General features: G+C 45.2%; 1 protein-coding gene across 1 annotated transcript; it reads left to right on the top strand.

The window, feature by feature from the left end:
* The first annotated feature begins 32 nt into the window (after window positions 1–32).
* CIAPIN1 (cytokine induced apoptosis inhibitor 1) lies at window positions 33–14784 on the top strand. The gene is made up of 9 exons (XM_012657448.1): window positions 33–68; window positions 4310–4476; window positions 4856–5008; window positions 5797–5873; window positions 7307–7475; window positions 8905–8978; window positions 9918–10033; window positions 13086–13167; window positions 13676–14784. Exons 2-9 carry the CDS (start codon window positions 4320–4322, stop codon window positions 13784–13786), a joined length of 939 nt encoding a protein of 312 aa, XP_012512902.1. The 5' UTR covers window positions 33–68; window positions 4310–4319; the 3' UTR covers window positions 13787–14784.
* The last annotated feature ends 1348 nt before the right edge of the window (window positions 14785–16132 follow it).

Genomic DNA, 16132 nt, shown 5'->3' with positions numbered 1-16132 from the left:
TCAGTAGTCTCCTCCTCTCGCGAGAGGCACGCGCGTGTGGAGAAGCCGGGAGCGAGCCCAGGCGGCAGGTGAGAGTGGTCCCGAAGATCTGAGTGTCCAACCTCCCCCAACTGCCCCTTCCCCCGTCCCCACATCCTCTCATTTCCTATTCCCACCCCTGTCCCTCGGTGGGAACGCGGCCACGGTCTCTCCGCCGAGAACCCAGACGGGCTTATTCACCGGGAAGCGGGTGTGAGGGGCCAGAGTCGGCTCCTGATGGTAGATCCCTGCCCTTTCTGGGTTGCCTCGTCTCTCGCGCAGCCGGCCCCATTCTCAGGCCGAGGGACACCGCCCCGAGGAGGAAGAGCCCTGAGTTGGGGGTCTGGGAGCCCTGGGTTCTGAGACCCGGTTCTACCAGTAGCCAGCATTTGTGACCTTGGGCCTCAGTCCCTATGAAGTTTCTGTCTTTGAGGGTACCTGGCAGCGAAGCACGAAAGCTCAGGGGTACCTGAGCCCATAGATTGTAATATCGAGCCTATGACTTGTCCGAACCCCCAAGGTGTTGAGTTGGTATAATTTCCCACACTTGCCTGTAGGAAGAACCATCTAGGATGCTTGTTAATAGAACGGATACCCAGGTCTTTCTGCTGGAGAGTTGATTCAGCGTGTTTGGGTGTGGTTCAGGAATCTCATTTTAACCAGTCCCCCGGGTGATTTGTAGGATTTGCAAGTTTGGAAAAGGCTGATGTCGTTCATTCTGACATTACCGAGTGCCCAGGCTCTGGAAGGATCAAGGAGGTCATGGTCTAGAGTCACGAAACAGAAATATAAATGCGAAGTACTTCACTTAGGTATCATCAGGGAAAGCTTAACAGGAAGAAGTAAATGGTTTTTGGATTAAGGGATAGCTGATGACAGGAACATGTAATTCTGTAAATTTTGTGTGTTTGCAGTTAGACCCCATGTTTGTGTCTGTTAAAAGTCGTGTTTTGCACACCCATTGTCAACTCTAGGCTTTTCAGAACATCCTGCTCTCCCCTGCACTAGTGTGGCAGAGGACCTCCTAAGCCAAAAAACTCTCCCCAAATGTTAAAATTTCAGATCCACATCTGGATTTAGATAAAGTACTACTGATCTTTTCATGAGGTTTTGTTTCTGAGTTCTGTCCACCCATCTTTGAATGAGCCTTTCCTGTGGAAGCTAACATTTGGGTTTCTTTTCTGAAACCCTCACTTCCTGACACACACCAAATTCCTGGAGACATAGTCTTTCATTCTTTTTCCTTTGAGTTTTCCTATTTCCTTGCTGATTCTCACCTTTAAAAAAAAAAGTTGTGTGTGTGTGCACATGAGCTTCAGTTCATTTTAATTAAAATTCTCCTTTCTGATAACTGTCAATATTCTTAGAATATTTTATGCACCTGACTTTAAAGGATCTCTTGAACTGAAGCCCGAACTTCAGTCTTATTTTTTAATTTTGGCCCCCTTAAGAGGGACCAAATGCCTCAAGATTTGATGCTTCCTGGGTACCCTAAAAATAATTAAGTGCATCTCCAGAAGTTATTCTCCAACATCTGCTTTTACTGCCCGCCAGTAATATTTTAGAAGAGCCATGGGCAGCAGAGTTGGGAAGTACCTAACAAACAAGCTCAGTGACCTGACACTGACGCCACCTCTTGTTTGTTATGAAACTGGGCCCCTGAGTCACCACTTCTAAGTACGTTGGCTTAAGTGCTTGACCTTTTTTCCTTATGGGTTTTTTTTTTTTTTAAAGACAGGTCCACACTGATGATGAAAAGTATGTCACTTTGGTTTTTAGATATTTAAAAGAATATTGTCTCCTGTTTTGTTTGGAAAATGCTGACTGAAGGTAGTGGCTATGCCTGTTTTTTGAAGGTTAATGTTTAATAAATGTATTTTATAAGCTCTCTCTCCCCATAAGAAGATTAGTTTGGGGGGATATGAAACGCAAGGCATTTTACATTCTTCTAATTTACTGATACAGTCCCACTGGAGTACTGTCCAAGATGTCATGAAGTGCAGCTCTTATACTGTGTAATTTGAACAATGAAAAAGAAGCTTCCCATCGCTCCCTGGGGAGTCCTAGCAGGCCTGGCTAAGGAGGAACGGGGTTTTACAGGACTATTTGAAACAAAGGCAAGTAAACTGGCCATAGAGAAGTAGAGGCCCAGAGCTCTCTTAGGACATTATTTTAGTGAGCTCTGTACTCCAGACCCTACTGAGTGCCTTACATATTTTTATCTTCTCATTTACTTCTTCCAGCAGTCTTGTAAAATATGAGGTTGTTATCCCTGCTTTTATTGATGAGAAAATGGACTCAAAGAGGCTAATAACTTACCCAGGTCCTGTACCCAATAGGATCCAGTGGTAGATAGAACCCCAGTTCATCTGCATTCAAAACCTGTGGTTTATAAAATTGCCTCCATAAATGGTGCTAAAAAGGACATCTGGCTTTTTGTTTTTCTCTAGCTATTAAGTAATCTTTTGCCCCTGGTTTCGTGCATGTGAGTACAGTGCAAGGTGGTTGTGGTCAGTGGTGGGCAGGGTTGTTGCCATCCCTTTCTGTTGTGCCAAGGGAGCACCTGTTCCAACAGCTCTCTAGAAAGAGGTCATTTCTTTCTTATAACTTAATGACCGGTAAGTGATATCCCTATCTTCCCCAGCTGGTTCTTAAACGTGAGAGTGATCCCAAGTTGCTTGCCTTAAAGCTCTTCCTGACAAGAGCTCTTCCTGGACATCATGTGACAGTTAAAAGCTTAAGAGTTTCAGTTCTCCATTGTGTGCTCTTTAGGAATTTAAAAACCAAAACTAAATGACTAAGGAATCCTACGTGTCTGATAGCACTCGGCATCCTTTTACTGACTCTTGCAGTTGGGTCAGGGTAATAAAGGGTGGACATTCCCCATGGAAGGAGCTAGATAAAAGGCATGTTAGCGGGAAGATGCAAAGACTTTTCATAGAATAAGGAAGGATTCACTTTGGAGTGGTGGGAGATGCAAGTGGGGCCGGATTATGGAGGACCTGGATCCAGAAGGCTAAGGAATTCTGATTTTGCTCTAGAAAGTAAAACCTGTAGAAAACGAGTGACAAAATTAAAGTGCTGTAGTTTTTAATAATTAAGTGTAAAGTATTTAACATCTGGGCCTGTTTTGTAGGCAAAGAGGAGAGTTATTTGAAGTGAACATTTTTAAAGGCTCAGGAGTGTAGTGACGTGGCTTAAATTCAGTCCCAGAATGTCTGTTGTGGCATAATTGTCACTGAGGTGACCATCCCTGTGGAAGTTAGAAGCGTTCAGAGTAAGAGTAATCCATGCTTGACCCCTCCACCACAGCTTCTGTTTCTGTTTCATTTATTTGAGCTATTTTCAGTCGGAAACTGGTGTCATTAATGTTTAAGAAAGGAAGGAAGAACTGAGTAGAGTGCTATCTCTTGACCTAATTTCATTGTGGGCGTATTATATACGTACCTGAGTATCAAGTGGAGTAGAAAGTTGACCCATAGAGGAAAATTTCCTTAGGTTAAAAGCATGGGCTTTACAGTCAGATGGATTTGGATTCAAATCCCAGCTCCTCCTTTATCCACATAATACTTACTAGTTGTGTGACTTGGGTAAAGTCAATTGCCTCAGTTTCCTGACTGTAAAATGGGTATAATATCTAGTTTAAGGCTGTTCTGGGGTTCAAATGAGATAATGCATGTAAGGTGTTTTGAACAGTCTGGCTAATATTAATCGTTAAAGACATAGTAGATATTCTTGATCACTGCAGATTCAATGGAAGTGAATTTTCATATTTTGATGAAAAGGAAAATATCAATATTCAATTTGCAAATTTTAACTGTGTTGTTTCTTTTTTAAAAAACGTTAAGCTTATGGTTGGGTTATGTTTACCAATTTATTTACCGTCCTTGCCAAGTGACACTTTTGCCTAATTGATGTCCTGTGTGTTTTATATTCTGTTCAGGCTGAGTTATCTCAAATCAAAGAAGAAATAATCTTTCTGCTTCCAGTCTCCTTACTCTAAGTCCCTTTTCTTGATTCGGCCAAGTCAGGATTCTCACCAAGGAAGCTACCTGCCTTCTTTGGGAATGTCGGGATTATGAAACCTTGAGATGATGGGTTCATTCATTTACTCAGACTCTTTGGCATCTACAGTAAGGTTTCTAGTGTTGTCTCAGGATTCCCTAGTGGGAGGTTGGAAGTAGGTTGTGATTCTAATCGTATTTGATGATACCCCCTGGATTAAACTATGCTTTTGTCTCTGCTTGGTCTTAGTTCTCTTTTGGCCAGTAATTGTTTTTGGGTCCATCAGCACTGCAGGAATGGCAGATTTTGGGATCTCAGCCGGCCAGTTCGTGGCAGTGGTCTGGGATACGTCATCCCCAGTGGAGGCTCTGAAAGATCTGGTGGAGAAGCTGCAAGTGTTAACTGGCAATGAGGGCCGAGTGTCTGTGGAAAACATCAACCAGCTGTTGCAGTGTAAGTACCTACCCATGTCATCTTGATGGTGCCAGAGGGCTGCTGGTGGGAGTGCCACATTTCTGTGGCTCCTTGATATCCGAGCTTTTGTTTTGGGTGGCACATGATAGTGGCGGCTGGTCATCCTCTTATATTTTTCAGCTGAGATATAATGAACTTAGAAGTGTAGTTGATGATTTCTGTAAGTGCATTCTTGTTTCTTAGTAGCTATTCCACGCTTTTTTTAAAAAAAGATTACTCCTCATCCAGCTTCTTGGATGAATACCTACCAGTGTTTGTTCTCCCAGCGCGAGGCCTGTAGCATCTGTGGGGTCTTGGAAGGGATGGGGAGATTGCCTGGGTTCAGGTCATTGCTCATTAGAGTCTTCCTCCTTTTCAGCTGCCCATAAAGAATCTAGCTTTGACATTATCTTGTCGGGTATGGTCCCGGGAAGCAGCACTCTGCACAGTGCTGAGATTTTGGCTGAGATGGCCCGTATCCTTCGACCTGGTGGGTGTCTGTTTCTGAAGGAGCCAGTAGAGACAACCCTAGGTAAGGAAACCTTCACTTGAAAGACAAGTTTGACAGGGTTGAGTCTTTGGGTTATGTGTACAGCATCTCCCTGAGCAGGAGATATCATCTGGAGATATTTGGAGACATATATATGCCTATAGCAGAACCTTCTCCTTAGAGGATAGATGATTGTTAAAATCTGAAGCAACAAATCTTTGCTTTGTGATCTTTGGCTGACCCATTACATAATACAATAGAAGGAAACTGCCATCTAAAAATGGTTACTTAAGCAGGTGAATGGTTAAACTTTGGTATGTCCGTAACATGGAAAATGATGCAACAATAAAAAGAGACAAGCTAGTTATCTGTGCATCAACTTGGGCGGATCTCAAGGAAAGTATGTTGAGTGCAAAAAGCCAATCTCAAAAGGTGGGACAACGTCCTGACAGACCTATCACAAGTTGAAAGTACCGTAAATCGAAAATGCATTTAATACCCTTAACCTACCAAAAATCCTGGCTTAGGCTGGCCTACCTTAAACATGCTCAGAATGCTTACCTCAGCCTACAGCTGGGCAAAATCATCTAACACAAAGCCTATTTTATAACAAAGTGTTGAATATGTCATGTGATTTATTGAGTACTCTGCTGAAGGGCAATCTCTACCGAATCATACTGCTTTAGAACATCATAAGTCAGGGACTGTCTGTACGTCAAACAGAACAGGCTATTATTGTTTGAATGCCTGCTGACCCACATAGGATTGGGTCTTTATTATTTTTCCTGCTTTGACCTATAAAGCTATTCATTGGGATTTTCCTCTTGCAGTTAACAATAGCAAAGTGAAGACAGCATCTAAACTGTGTTCAGCCCTGACTCTTTCTGGTCTTGTGGAAGTAAAAGAGGTACGTTTGTAGACCGCATTCTTTCCTATGAATTTAAACCTTGGGTGACCAAACCCTGAGTCTCCGTGTCAGAATAGTCACGGGGAAACAACAGCCCTGCAGATGAGGCGATCAGTATCGCTTAGAATCAGAAAACAAGTTGAGAAATGCCGTGCATGTGAGATGCGTGATGCCCTAAGGGACACAACCCCTGGCAATAAGTCTCCTTTGAAGAGACTTGGCTTGGGCCCACGTGCGTTGGCGCTTGTTCTGGTCTCCTCAGTACTGGTTTTGTGGTGGTGACAGCTGAGACTGGGAGAGCAGCAGCCCTGCTGCTTCCAACACCGTCCCTCGATGGGCCCAAATCCTAGGCCTGCGTGATATGCTGTCACCTTGATCAGCCTCACCTTTTTGGTGGGAGACTGGAGTAGGTGGGGGGAAAATCCCATTTTGGATAATTTTATTGGATGTGGGAGAGGTAAGTGTTACACCCTGACAGCCTACACCACTTACCTGTTACATGATCTTGGGCCTTCCATTCGGTATGCTGACCCTTCCTTATTTTTCCTGTTAGTTTAAGGTTTTCTGTGTTTGATTCTAAAATAAGGAATGATTATAACAATTCCATTTATCCTGCCTCATTGCATGTGGAAAAAGAAGAAAAAAATTCAATTTATATTGAAGGATATAGAGTATAAAGTGACGTCTCAGTGTTTGCTCATGCTTCCCTCCCCAGAGGAAGCCACCGGTGCATTTTTGTATGTCCGTTCAGACCTTTTCCTGTGTATTTACAAGCTTTATATGCACATACTTCTTTTTTTAATATAAATGAGATCATATGTTTACATCGTTCAGTCACCAGCTTTTTTCTCACCCTTAAATATTATAGACACGATTCCACCTCAGTATATTTCCCTTCACTCTTTTTAGTGACATAACAGTATTCCACGAAATAGATGAACTATGATTTATTAACTATTCTATAATTATTGGACGTACAGGTGGCACCCTGACCCTTTTTTTCTACCTTTACTATTTGCTACTTTATCCCAAGGAGCATAGAAAGGATTTCCCTCTCCCTTTCTCTTTTAGCACTCGTGTATAAATTTCTATTATCTTCACTGTTGGGCCTGCTTTCCTGTTGTATAACAGGACTGTGTTTGACTCACGTTCGTAATTATAATCATTACAGCCCCGCCATGACGCATAGGGCCTTGTCTCTAATATTTGATAAGTGCTTTACAACTTTCCAAAGGGTAGGATCAGAGTGAGCATGCAGACAAAGCGTTCTGATCACTGAGAAACTGAATCTAAGGCATGAAGTGATATCTGTTACCTTCTGCTGTTACATACTCACTGCACGGAAATGAATATGTAACTCCTATGTGGGAAGTCATAGTAAAACATTTTGTAGAAGGAGGATGGACTGATCCTTTTGATGTCTTGAATTCCAGCTACAGCGGGAGCCGTTAAGCCCTGAGGAGACACAGTCCGTCCGAGACCACCTGGGACATGAAAGTGACAGCCTGCTGTCTGTTCAGATCACAGGCAAAAAACCCAACTTTGAAGTGGGTTCTTCTAGTCAGCTTAAGCTTTCCATCGCCAAGAAGTCGTCTCCTTCAGGTAAGGCTGGCCTGGGGACAGCCTTCTGTTTGAATGAGTCTGGAGGAACGTATTAGAAATTGAGCCAACAGTAAATGAGATGGTGATATTTTTGGAGGATTAGTCCTTCTTTGCTTTCTGTCATCTCCAAGTGGAAGAATGCTTAATGTACTATTATCATGGGCATATTAGCATCCCAAACTGAATTAGTAGATATTATCTAGTTCTGCTCCTTCTGCACCAGAGGCCACTGAAGCCTCCTGATTCTGGAGGCCTGAGTCACATGATTTAGTTAATGAAGTCCTTCCAGGCCCCAGAATTGCAACATTTATGCTCAGAAGACCTCACGGTAGTGGCGATGGTGCGTGTGAGTGCCCTGCTCCTGTTCTCATTGCTCTTTTTCCCCTGCCAGTAAAATCAGCCCCTCTGACTTTAAGGAACATAAGACATTTGTAAAACTTTATCGATTCTGCCAGAAAGTCGTGCGTGTGCGCGCACACACGTTGCCACCACTCTCATCCTTCCTGCCACTCTTTCTTAATGCCTGGATTGTCCCAGCTGTGGGGTATGCCAGAATTTACAGGTATTTACTGGTGCATTCGTACCGCACTATTTTGATTGTTTAGTCTAAATCTTAAATCCTTTGGGAGCTAATTTTTGGATTCATGGTTCCAGAATGGGTAGGAAGAGTTTAGATGAGCAGTTGGTCCTGTGGCAGGTCTGAGCATCCAGGTGTGACAGTGGTCACTAGGAAACGCTCTTACCCCAAAGGCCTTTGAGGATTTGCCCACATTGAATCCCTGGTCTCAGCTCTCTGCCGCCCTTGCTTGCATTCTCCTGAGCTAGACAGAATCAGGAGGTGTGAGGTTTGTGTCTGCCATCAATTGTGTTACCTTGCCACCAGCAACTGCAAGACCTATTTTCTTATATGTAACGGGTTTGTGTGAGGCTCAAGCTTAGCTGTTACATTTGTAAAGTCTTTGACACATTTCTCATTAGTTTTTAAAACACCTGCAGTAAGTGTAGGGTGTGCTCTTTAGCCCCATCTTATGGGGTGGAAACTAAGGTAACAGGAGAAAGCACTAGACAGACTTTGTGGCCTTGTATAACTGACCTAAGTATCTTAACTTGTTTCCTCAGCTGTAAAATTAGGATGACAAATACTTACCTCATAAGGTTGTTAGCAGGATTAAATTAGATAATGTATATAAAGTGCTTGATACGGTGATGGTACAAAGCAAGTGCTTGACAAATGGTGATTGCTACACTTATGAGAAAGTGGTTGGTCCAAGGTCAGGTCTTTTGTAAGTGGCAGAGCTGGGCCTCGAACCCAAGTCTCCTGACGCCCAGTCCAGTGTGTTCTCTACACGGTAGGAAGCTCTTGTGGATGTTTGCAGTTTGTTTCTGACCATATTTCTGGAGCTCTTTCTCTTTTATTGGTTGGACTCAGTGAAGCCTGCTGTGGACCCTGCCACTGCCAAGCTCTGGACCCTCTCAGCCAATGACATGGAGGATGACAGCATGGTGAGCCGACACTTCCCCCCGATTACTTTCTTCCAGGCCCCACTCTGGGTGTGAACGGTCACAGTTTCGAGTGGCCTTTTTGGACTTCTAGGTGTAAACATATTTAAAACCCAGCATTGTGGCCATGCCTGTCACTTAAATCTTTGATTTAGAAGGAAACTCCATGTTGGTGGCATCTTACATTTCTGTCTTAGCTTCTCTTTTCCCCACAGATTTCCCTTGTTCTCACTGCGTGTGGTATACTAAAGACTCCTGCGGGCATGTGTATACCTGAAAAGAGTTTGGCAGCTAAAATGTTTTTGTTGGCCCCTTTGTCTGGGCAAGTCCTAAATGCTCACTGTCTTAAAAAGAAATGGTGTTTTATATCTTTGATCGGCCCTGTCTGTAATAAAGTTCTTCATTTTTACGTCTCTGTGATGGAAATCAGAGTGGTGAGCAAAACAGGTCAGGTTCGTGCTCTCACGGAGTTATAGACAGGTTGTCTACACACTTACAAAGAATTACACAAATGTATGTATAATTATTTGCCTTTTTCTCTGTAATTATATAGAAAATATTTTATTCCCTTTTTCACATGACTCTGTCCATATATTCAAATAAATATAATATTTCTCTGTTCTGCTGGCTCTCTCCCTCTCCACGAACACACACACACGCATATGTTCTCTGCACACTGCTGGCCAGTCTTACAGCTATTTCTCATGTAAATTTGTTCCCAATTCCTTCCCATGCTGATGCATCTTCTATAGACATAGTTTAGCTCACCGTTGGCCTCTCGAGCGTGTGGTCAGGTTGAGCATGATGACCATCCTAAGTAGGACAGGGTGGGCACTTTCTTTACCATGGACTGTGTCAGTTTGTCCTTGAACCTGTGGTCACTTTAGCTTCCCATTGGCGGAGACCATGGCTGTGTCACTAACTGCTCTGAACACTCTCCAGGATCTCATTGACTCAGATGAGCTGCTGGATCCAGAAGATTTGAAGAAGCCGGACCCGGCTTCCCTGCGGGCTCCTTCGTGTGGGGAAGGGAAGAAGAGGAAGGCCTGCAAGAACTGGTAGGTCTGCTGTGCCACTTCCAGTGGCTTCTCATACTCAAGTGTTAACTAAAAAAAAAAATATAATAAAGTTTTGGAAAAAGGAGAGCTTTATTTCTCATAAAGAGTGGTGTCCTGTAGGGCAGCCAGTCCAACAGGTTGGAAAGCAGAGCCCCAGCCAGAAGCCAGGCACGTGAGCTTCAGAGAAGAGAGAAAAGGGAACAGGATTTTATACTGAGCGAGGTGGTCAAATACACGGATTCAACAAGCTATAGGAGGAGTCACGAATATTCATGAAGGGAAATCATACATGTGTAATTGTGCTTCATCTCTCCCATCCTGTCGTGGCTGGCAGCTCAGTTTTAAGGTGTTTCTGGGGTCCATTCAGTTGGCAGAGGGCTTAGGATTTTTTTAGCAATTGCAATGCTTTACTGTTTTTAAAACATTATGTTTTATTGTGAAATGTATCATATGTATAGAAGAGTGTATTAAACAGAGTAATGCAATGAACACCCATGTGCTGATGGCCCAGGTTATGAAACAGAAACACTATTGGGACCTTAGAAGTGGCCTGTGCGTGCTTCTCAGCCGCATCTCCCTCCCTCCCCCGACAAGAGGTTACTGTTCTCCTAAGTGTGTGTTGATCACTCCAGGCTTGTTGGATAGGTTACCCGCTCTGTGTGAATGCCCAAACAACGTATTGATTGGTTGTGAAGAACCGAGTAGTAAGCTCAAACCTACTCGGTAAGAAAGTCAATATGCTCATGTTGTAGAGGCTCCCGGAGAAAGATAAGCTGAACAGGATCTTTGGGTCCTGATTTGGTCTCAGCCCCTTTCCGGGCAGTCAGAAGGAAGTCGTGAGTGAGTTGTAGGAAGTGAAGGGCGCACTGCAGTGAGAACATCTGGCTGCAGTGAGAACATCTGGCAGGCTGGTAGCGAGGCAGTGACTGGGTGGGCAGCAGGAATGTGGTGGGAGGGAGGGAAGGGGCTGCTCTGTGTGTTCTGCTCTCAGCTCACCGTCGCCAAAGCCCTGTTCTCTGGAGTAGGTCAAAGCAGAACGCTTCTGTGGGGCAAAGTGAGTGTCCTCAGCTGATCCGAGTGTCCGTGTGGGAGTGTGGAGGGGAAAGGTGAACGTTATCAGCATGCGATGAGCCACACCTGGGCTAGCTTGCCTGCCCGCCCCAGGTTAAAGCAGTGGCATGATGGCAGCCTTCAACGTGTCTGTGTCACGGGACTCTGTCTGCAGCCAAGCTGACATCTGGGGATCTCCCTTCACCACCCCCTGAGGGTTCCCTCCCCTTCTGCCTTGTGTTAGCTTTTCTGTTTTCTGTATCACATGTTGTTGTCTTCCATGATTTTCTCTTTTGTGTTGGCGGAGCAAATTGTCCAGTGGTTTTTTTTAGAAAGGCTACCTAAGGAACTAAGTTTAGTTTTTTGTTTTTTAAAGACTTTGTATATGTGAAAATGCTTTTTCTTGGGTACAGCAATTGGTTGGAAATAATTTTCTTGCATAATTTTGGAGACAGTTCTGTTGTCTTCTTTCTTCTAGTCACTCTGATGAGATATCTGAGGCCGCTCTGTTTCTTGATTCTTCTAGAAGACCTCTTTTTCCATTTTGGAAGTTTGTAGAATGTTCTTTATCCGTGGTATCATTTTGTAATAACGTGTCTCGAACAGGAGTCTGTCTTTACCTTTTGCACTAGCCTCGCAGGGCGTCTTCTCAGTCTAGAAATTCATGTCCATAGTCCTGGGAAATAGTGTTTAATTTTGTTTATGAGTTTTTTCTTTTTGTTTTCTCTTTCTGTAACCTGTGATTCAGATGTCAGATGTCTTTGGTCCTATAATTTTCTATTTTGTCATTTTCTATTTTTCGTATTTTCCTTATTCCCTACTTGCTGGGAGATTTCTTCAAGTTTATCCTCCAAAACCAAAACCTCTATGGAGTTTTATTATTTCTACTATCGTGTCTTTAATTTCTAAGATTCCTTTTTTGTTGTTGTTCTAGACTTTTTAAAAATATAGCATCCTGTTTTTATTTCACGGATATGATATCTTCTCTTTTCTTTTGAGGATAGTGATAGTTCTTGCAAAGTGTTTTCTCCCTGCATACTCTGTTTCCTTTAAGTTGCCTTTTGCTTTTTAGTTTGGTCCCTGACTTGTGTGTTTGAGGCTTTTTTAAGGTACCTGGTGACCCTTAGTTCATGAGTCAAAGTGCAGGACAGAAAGCGAATGGGAAGCTCCGAGCATACAGGGGGATTTGTTGGCTGGGCTTTATTGAAGGGCACCTGGGTAGGCCTTTTGGGGGACACTCCAAAGTGAGTATCTTTGGGTCTTTCCCCTTGGATTGGTTGGATTTCTCAGAGAAGGGTCTTCCTGGAGCTGCCCACTCCAGTGCCTTTTGCAGTTCTGGGGTGTAATGTGGGTAACATTTGCTCTGTTGAGTCAACCCTCCCTCCTCTGTCCCCCGCACGGTTTCCCACACTGTTGCTGTTGTCTCCTTTCCTGCAGTCCCATCTCTGTGGGTTCACATCTTTATGGAAGTTTGGTGGGGTTTTGAGGGAAAGTGAAGTTAGATGCATGCATCCAATCCGTCCTTTTAACCTGAAAACCTTGGTCGTAGTGTTTTCGCATTCATTTTATAAGTGGACAGAGAAGCTGGTGAAAGTTAACTGGTGGCAGGTAGCCTTGTTTAATTATCATTTTTTAAAATATGAAAGCTAGCAGTATTTGCAAATCAAGAGATTTCAAATAAAAATACAGAATTTTTTCTTGTTCTGCTCTTGAATTTGGAAAATGTGACGGACTGGGTCTGCTTTCCCTGCCATGGTGACCAGCTGAGGCTGGCTAGTGGCCACGGGCTGTGGACAGGGCATATACCCTCTGCCTGTCCCCGTTCCTCACTGTCTCCCTCAGTAGCCTCTCGCACTGTCGTCATCTGCCTGGCCCCACAGGCATTGGAGTTACAACACCCCAGTATAAAAGGAAAAAGGTTAGAGCACATTTTGGCACTGTTAGTAGTTGGAGTTTCTGGGTGGTGATGAATCTCATTCATCGGCTCCTGATTTTCCCACAGCACCTGTGGCCTTGCAGAAGAACTGGAAAAAGAAAAGTCAAGGGAACAGAAGAGCGCCCAGCCTAAGTCAGCCTGTGGAAACGTAAATATCTGGACCATTACTCAGCGTTTGCAAAACTCCTAGGGGACTGGGCATCCTTCTAAAGGAACAAACTCACTCCACGCCTCAGGAGTTACTGTCCAGATATTTTACTACTAGGCAAATGTGTGAGAACATGTATGTGGGTAGTAATGGGGGAGAGGGTTCGTCTCCTGAGAGGGGGCTGGCGTGCCCACACCTGTGGGGGCGGCTCTCTCCTTTCTTATTTTTGGCCCCGATGCTATTCAGCTGTTTAGCTGAGCTTGGCTATGATCTGCACTGCTTAGAATATAGAAATACGGCCTCCTGAGGAACTTTCCTTGACTGTTGTTTTTCATGAAACAAGAAATCTTGAAAATTCTTAGCATTTGGGTCCCAATTGGACCTACATACATCCCCAGCCATGTCCTGTAGGCCACCGTGGCCACATGATGAACTTAGGGATTTCTTAACTTCCAGCCCTTTTCTCGGGGACCCGCTGACCCTTGGCTTCCCTGTTCTCTCTCACCAGTGCTACCTGGGTGATGCTTTCCGCTGTGCCAGCTGCCCCTACCTTGGGATGCCGGCCTTCAAACCCGGGGAACAGGTGCTTCTGAGCAACAGCAATCTTCAAGATGCCTAGGAGGGACCCGACGTGGGACACACCTGCTCCTCTGGCCAACTCCTGTCCCTGGAATCCCACCGCTGTGGCTCCTACCACCTCCTCTGGACTTGCTCACTCTGTCTGGAATCTGTTTGCAGGGTCGGTGCTCATTAGACAGAGTGAAGCTGGCTGTGGGGTGCAGTGCTGCTGTGCATCCAAAGACCAAGGTGAACGGGCCTCGGTTACCTGGGATAGGGGGACCGGTTTCTTCGCCTCGTGTTACGAGAAGGGAGTGTGCCCTGAAGAATCCCTTCTCCTGATGTTAAGATGCTGACCAGAACACTCTGGAGCCCAGACACCCTGGAGTATTGACACTGCGTGACAAAGCTCCAGGCCCCTGCCCCTATGCTAAGCTCAGCACTGCTGCCACCTACTTGTCTCTCAGAGCTGGTGGTCTACTCAACATGCAGTTCTTGGTGACAGGAGTCAAGTGTCTCATGACCTCAGAGCATTAGAGGAGTCACTCGCTGGCTGCTGTGATTCTACCCAGTGTCCCTCTGCGCCCTTCTGCTCCCACCCCCACTCGAATGTAGCACTGCATTTGTGTCCTGTTGTCATTTCTGTTAACCTATAGGTATTAAACTTGCGTCCTTCTGCATATCTTGAGATTCCGCATTTGTTGTAAAGGGAAGGGATATGCACGCGTGTGTGATGTCTGACACAGTCATCCGTGCTCAACTTGGACCATTGGAGGAACGTAGTGTCACCCTCAAATGGGGCCAGTGCTCCACTTACGGAATAGGGCCTCTCTCCACCTGCTTTAGATGGGTCCAGGCTGGTGAGAATTTAGAGGGAAGCGGGACAGAACTCTGAACCAACAATAAGTCTGTCTGAGCAGGAGACCTCTTTGTTCTCCTTGTTACCCACCCACATGGACCTGGAATCGATCTTGCTAAATATTTGGAGAGACTGTGTGGGTTTAAGAGACCTGGATGTTTCTATTTTACCAATAAATAAAAGTGTTAATTGGAATCTGTTTTTGAAACTTGATTTCATTCCCTGAGTTTGCTTTTGCTTATCCTGGTCCCTGCTGGTGGGTGTCAGTTTGGGTGTGACTGAATTCTGGTTTGCCCTGGCAGGCAGTTCGAAGTGACCCCCAGCGACCCATTCCCTTGTGTGATCCCCTCCCCTTGCATTTGAGCAGAGCCTGTGACTGTGATGGGATAGCTCTACTGTGACATTCCGTGGCAAAAGTGAAGGGCTTTTGCAGATGTAATTAAAATCCCTGATGGACTTGAAGTTAATTAAAAGGGAGATTATCCAGAGTGGGCCTGACCCAATCAGTTGATCCTTTAAAAGAACTAGAGAACAGTTTCTCTTGCTGATGTTGAAGAAGCAAGTTGCTAAGCTGTGAGAGGTCCATGGACAAGGGCCTTTGAGTGCAGAACCGCCTCCCACCAACAGACAGTCATCGAGGAAATGGGGACTGCAGTCCTACAACTTTGAGGAACTGAGTTCTGCCAACAACCACGTGAGCTTGGAGAAGAGGCCCCCGAGTTCCAGGTGAGAACAGCCCGGCCGGCACCTTGACTGCAGCCTTGCGGGATCCTGGGCAGAGGCCCCAGCCTCCTGCACTCCAGCTCCTGACCCGCAGAACCTGAGATGATGGGTGTTTTAAGCAGCTAAATGTGTGGTAATTGGTTACCCAACGCTACAAAACCTATACAGCCCCCAGCACGGTTTAACATTAACATATTTATCAAGCTGCAGGGCCACTGTTGGTTGCTACCGCTGCATTTGCCTAAGTGAAGGACTAAAATCTCAACTTGCAGGTTGAGGACAAGAGATCCTGAGCCAAAGAGTGTCCTATTACGGGTTCAGCAATGCCACAAGCCCTTGCTCACCTGATAATTGTTCTAAGTCCCAGCTGTTGTTAGCAAAGAGGATGCTGCTGCCTCCTGTCTGCTACAGTTGACATAGTTAATGGCACCACTTAGGCAGCTGCTGTGTCGCTCCACAGGGTCTGTGGGAGCTCATAGCCGGGGGTCTGGTGTGGTGGAGAGAGGCCTTGCCAGTTAGCAACGCGCATCTGCACCTGGAGCTGAGCCGCAGCCCTGCCCGCTGAGGAGGCGCAGGAGGAGACGGACAGCTAAAGCCAAAAGCAGTCTCAGCTATCACTGGGTGCAACTTCATCTCCCATCTGAGTAAACAGGCCATCAGCCACCTGCTGCCATCAGCCACCTGAGGACCTCTTACAAGTACCGATGCCTGACGTCCTTGGACGTTCGGAGTCAGCAGGCCTAAGGTGGGGCTGGGGACATCATTTTTACAACTTTCCAAGGTCTTCTGCTGAGACCTTGGCAGCGTACATTTGAGACTTCCCCT

This window comes from Propithecus coquereli, unplaced genomic scaffold (genome assembly GCF_000956105.1).
Source record: "Propithecus coquereli isolate 6110/MARCELLA unplaced genomic scaffold, Pcoq_1.0 Scaffold540, whole genome shotgun sequence".
Classification (NCBI taxonomy): Eukaryota; Metazoa; Chordata; class Mammalia; order Primates; family Indriidae; genus Propithecus; species Propithecus coquereli.
The sequence above is the reverse complement of the archived record's forward strand: the minus strand, read 5'-3'. Positions and strand labels throughout refer to the sequence as shown.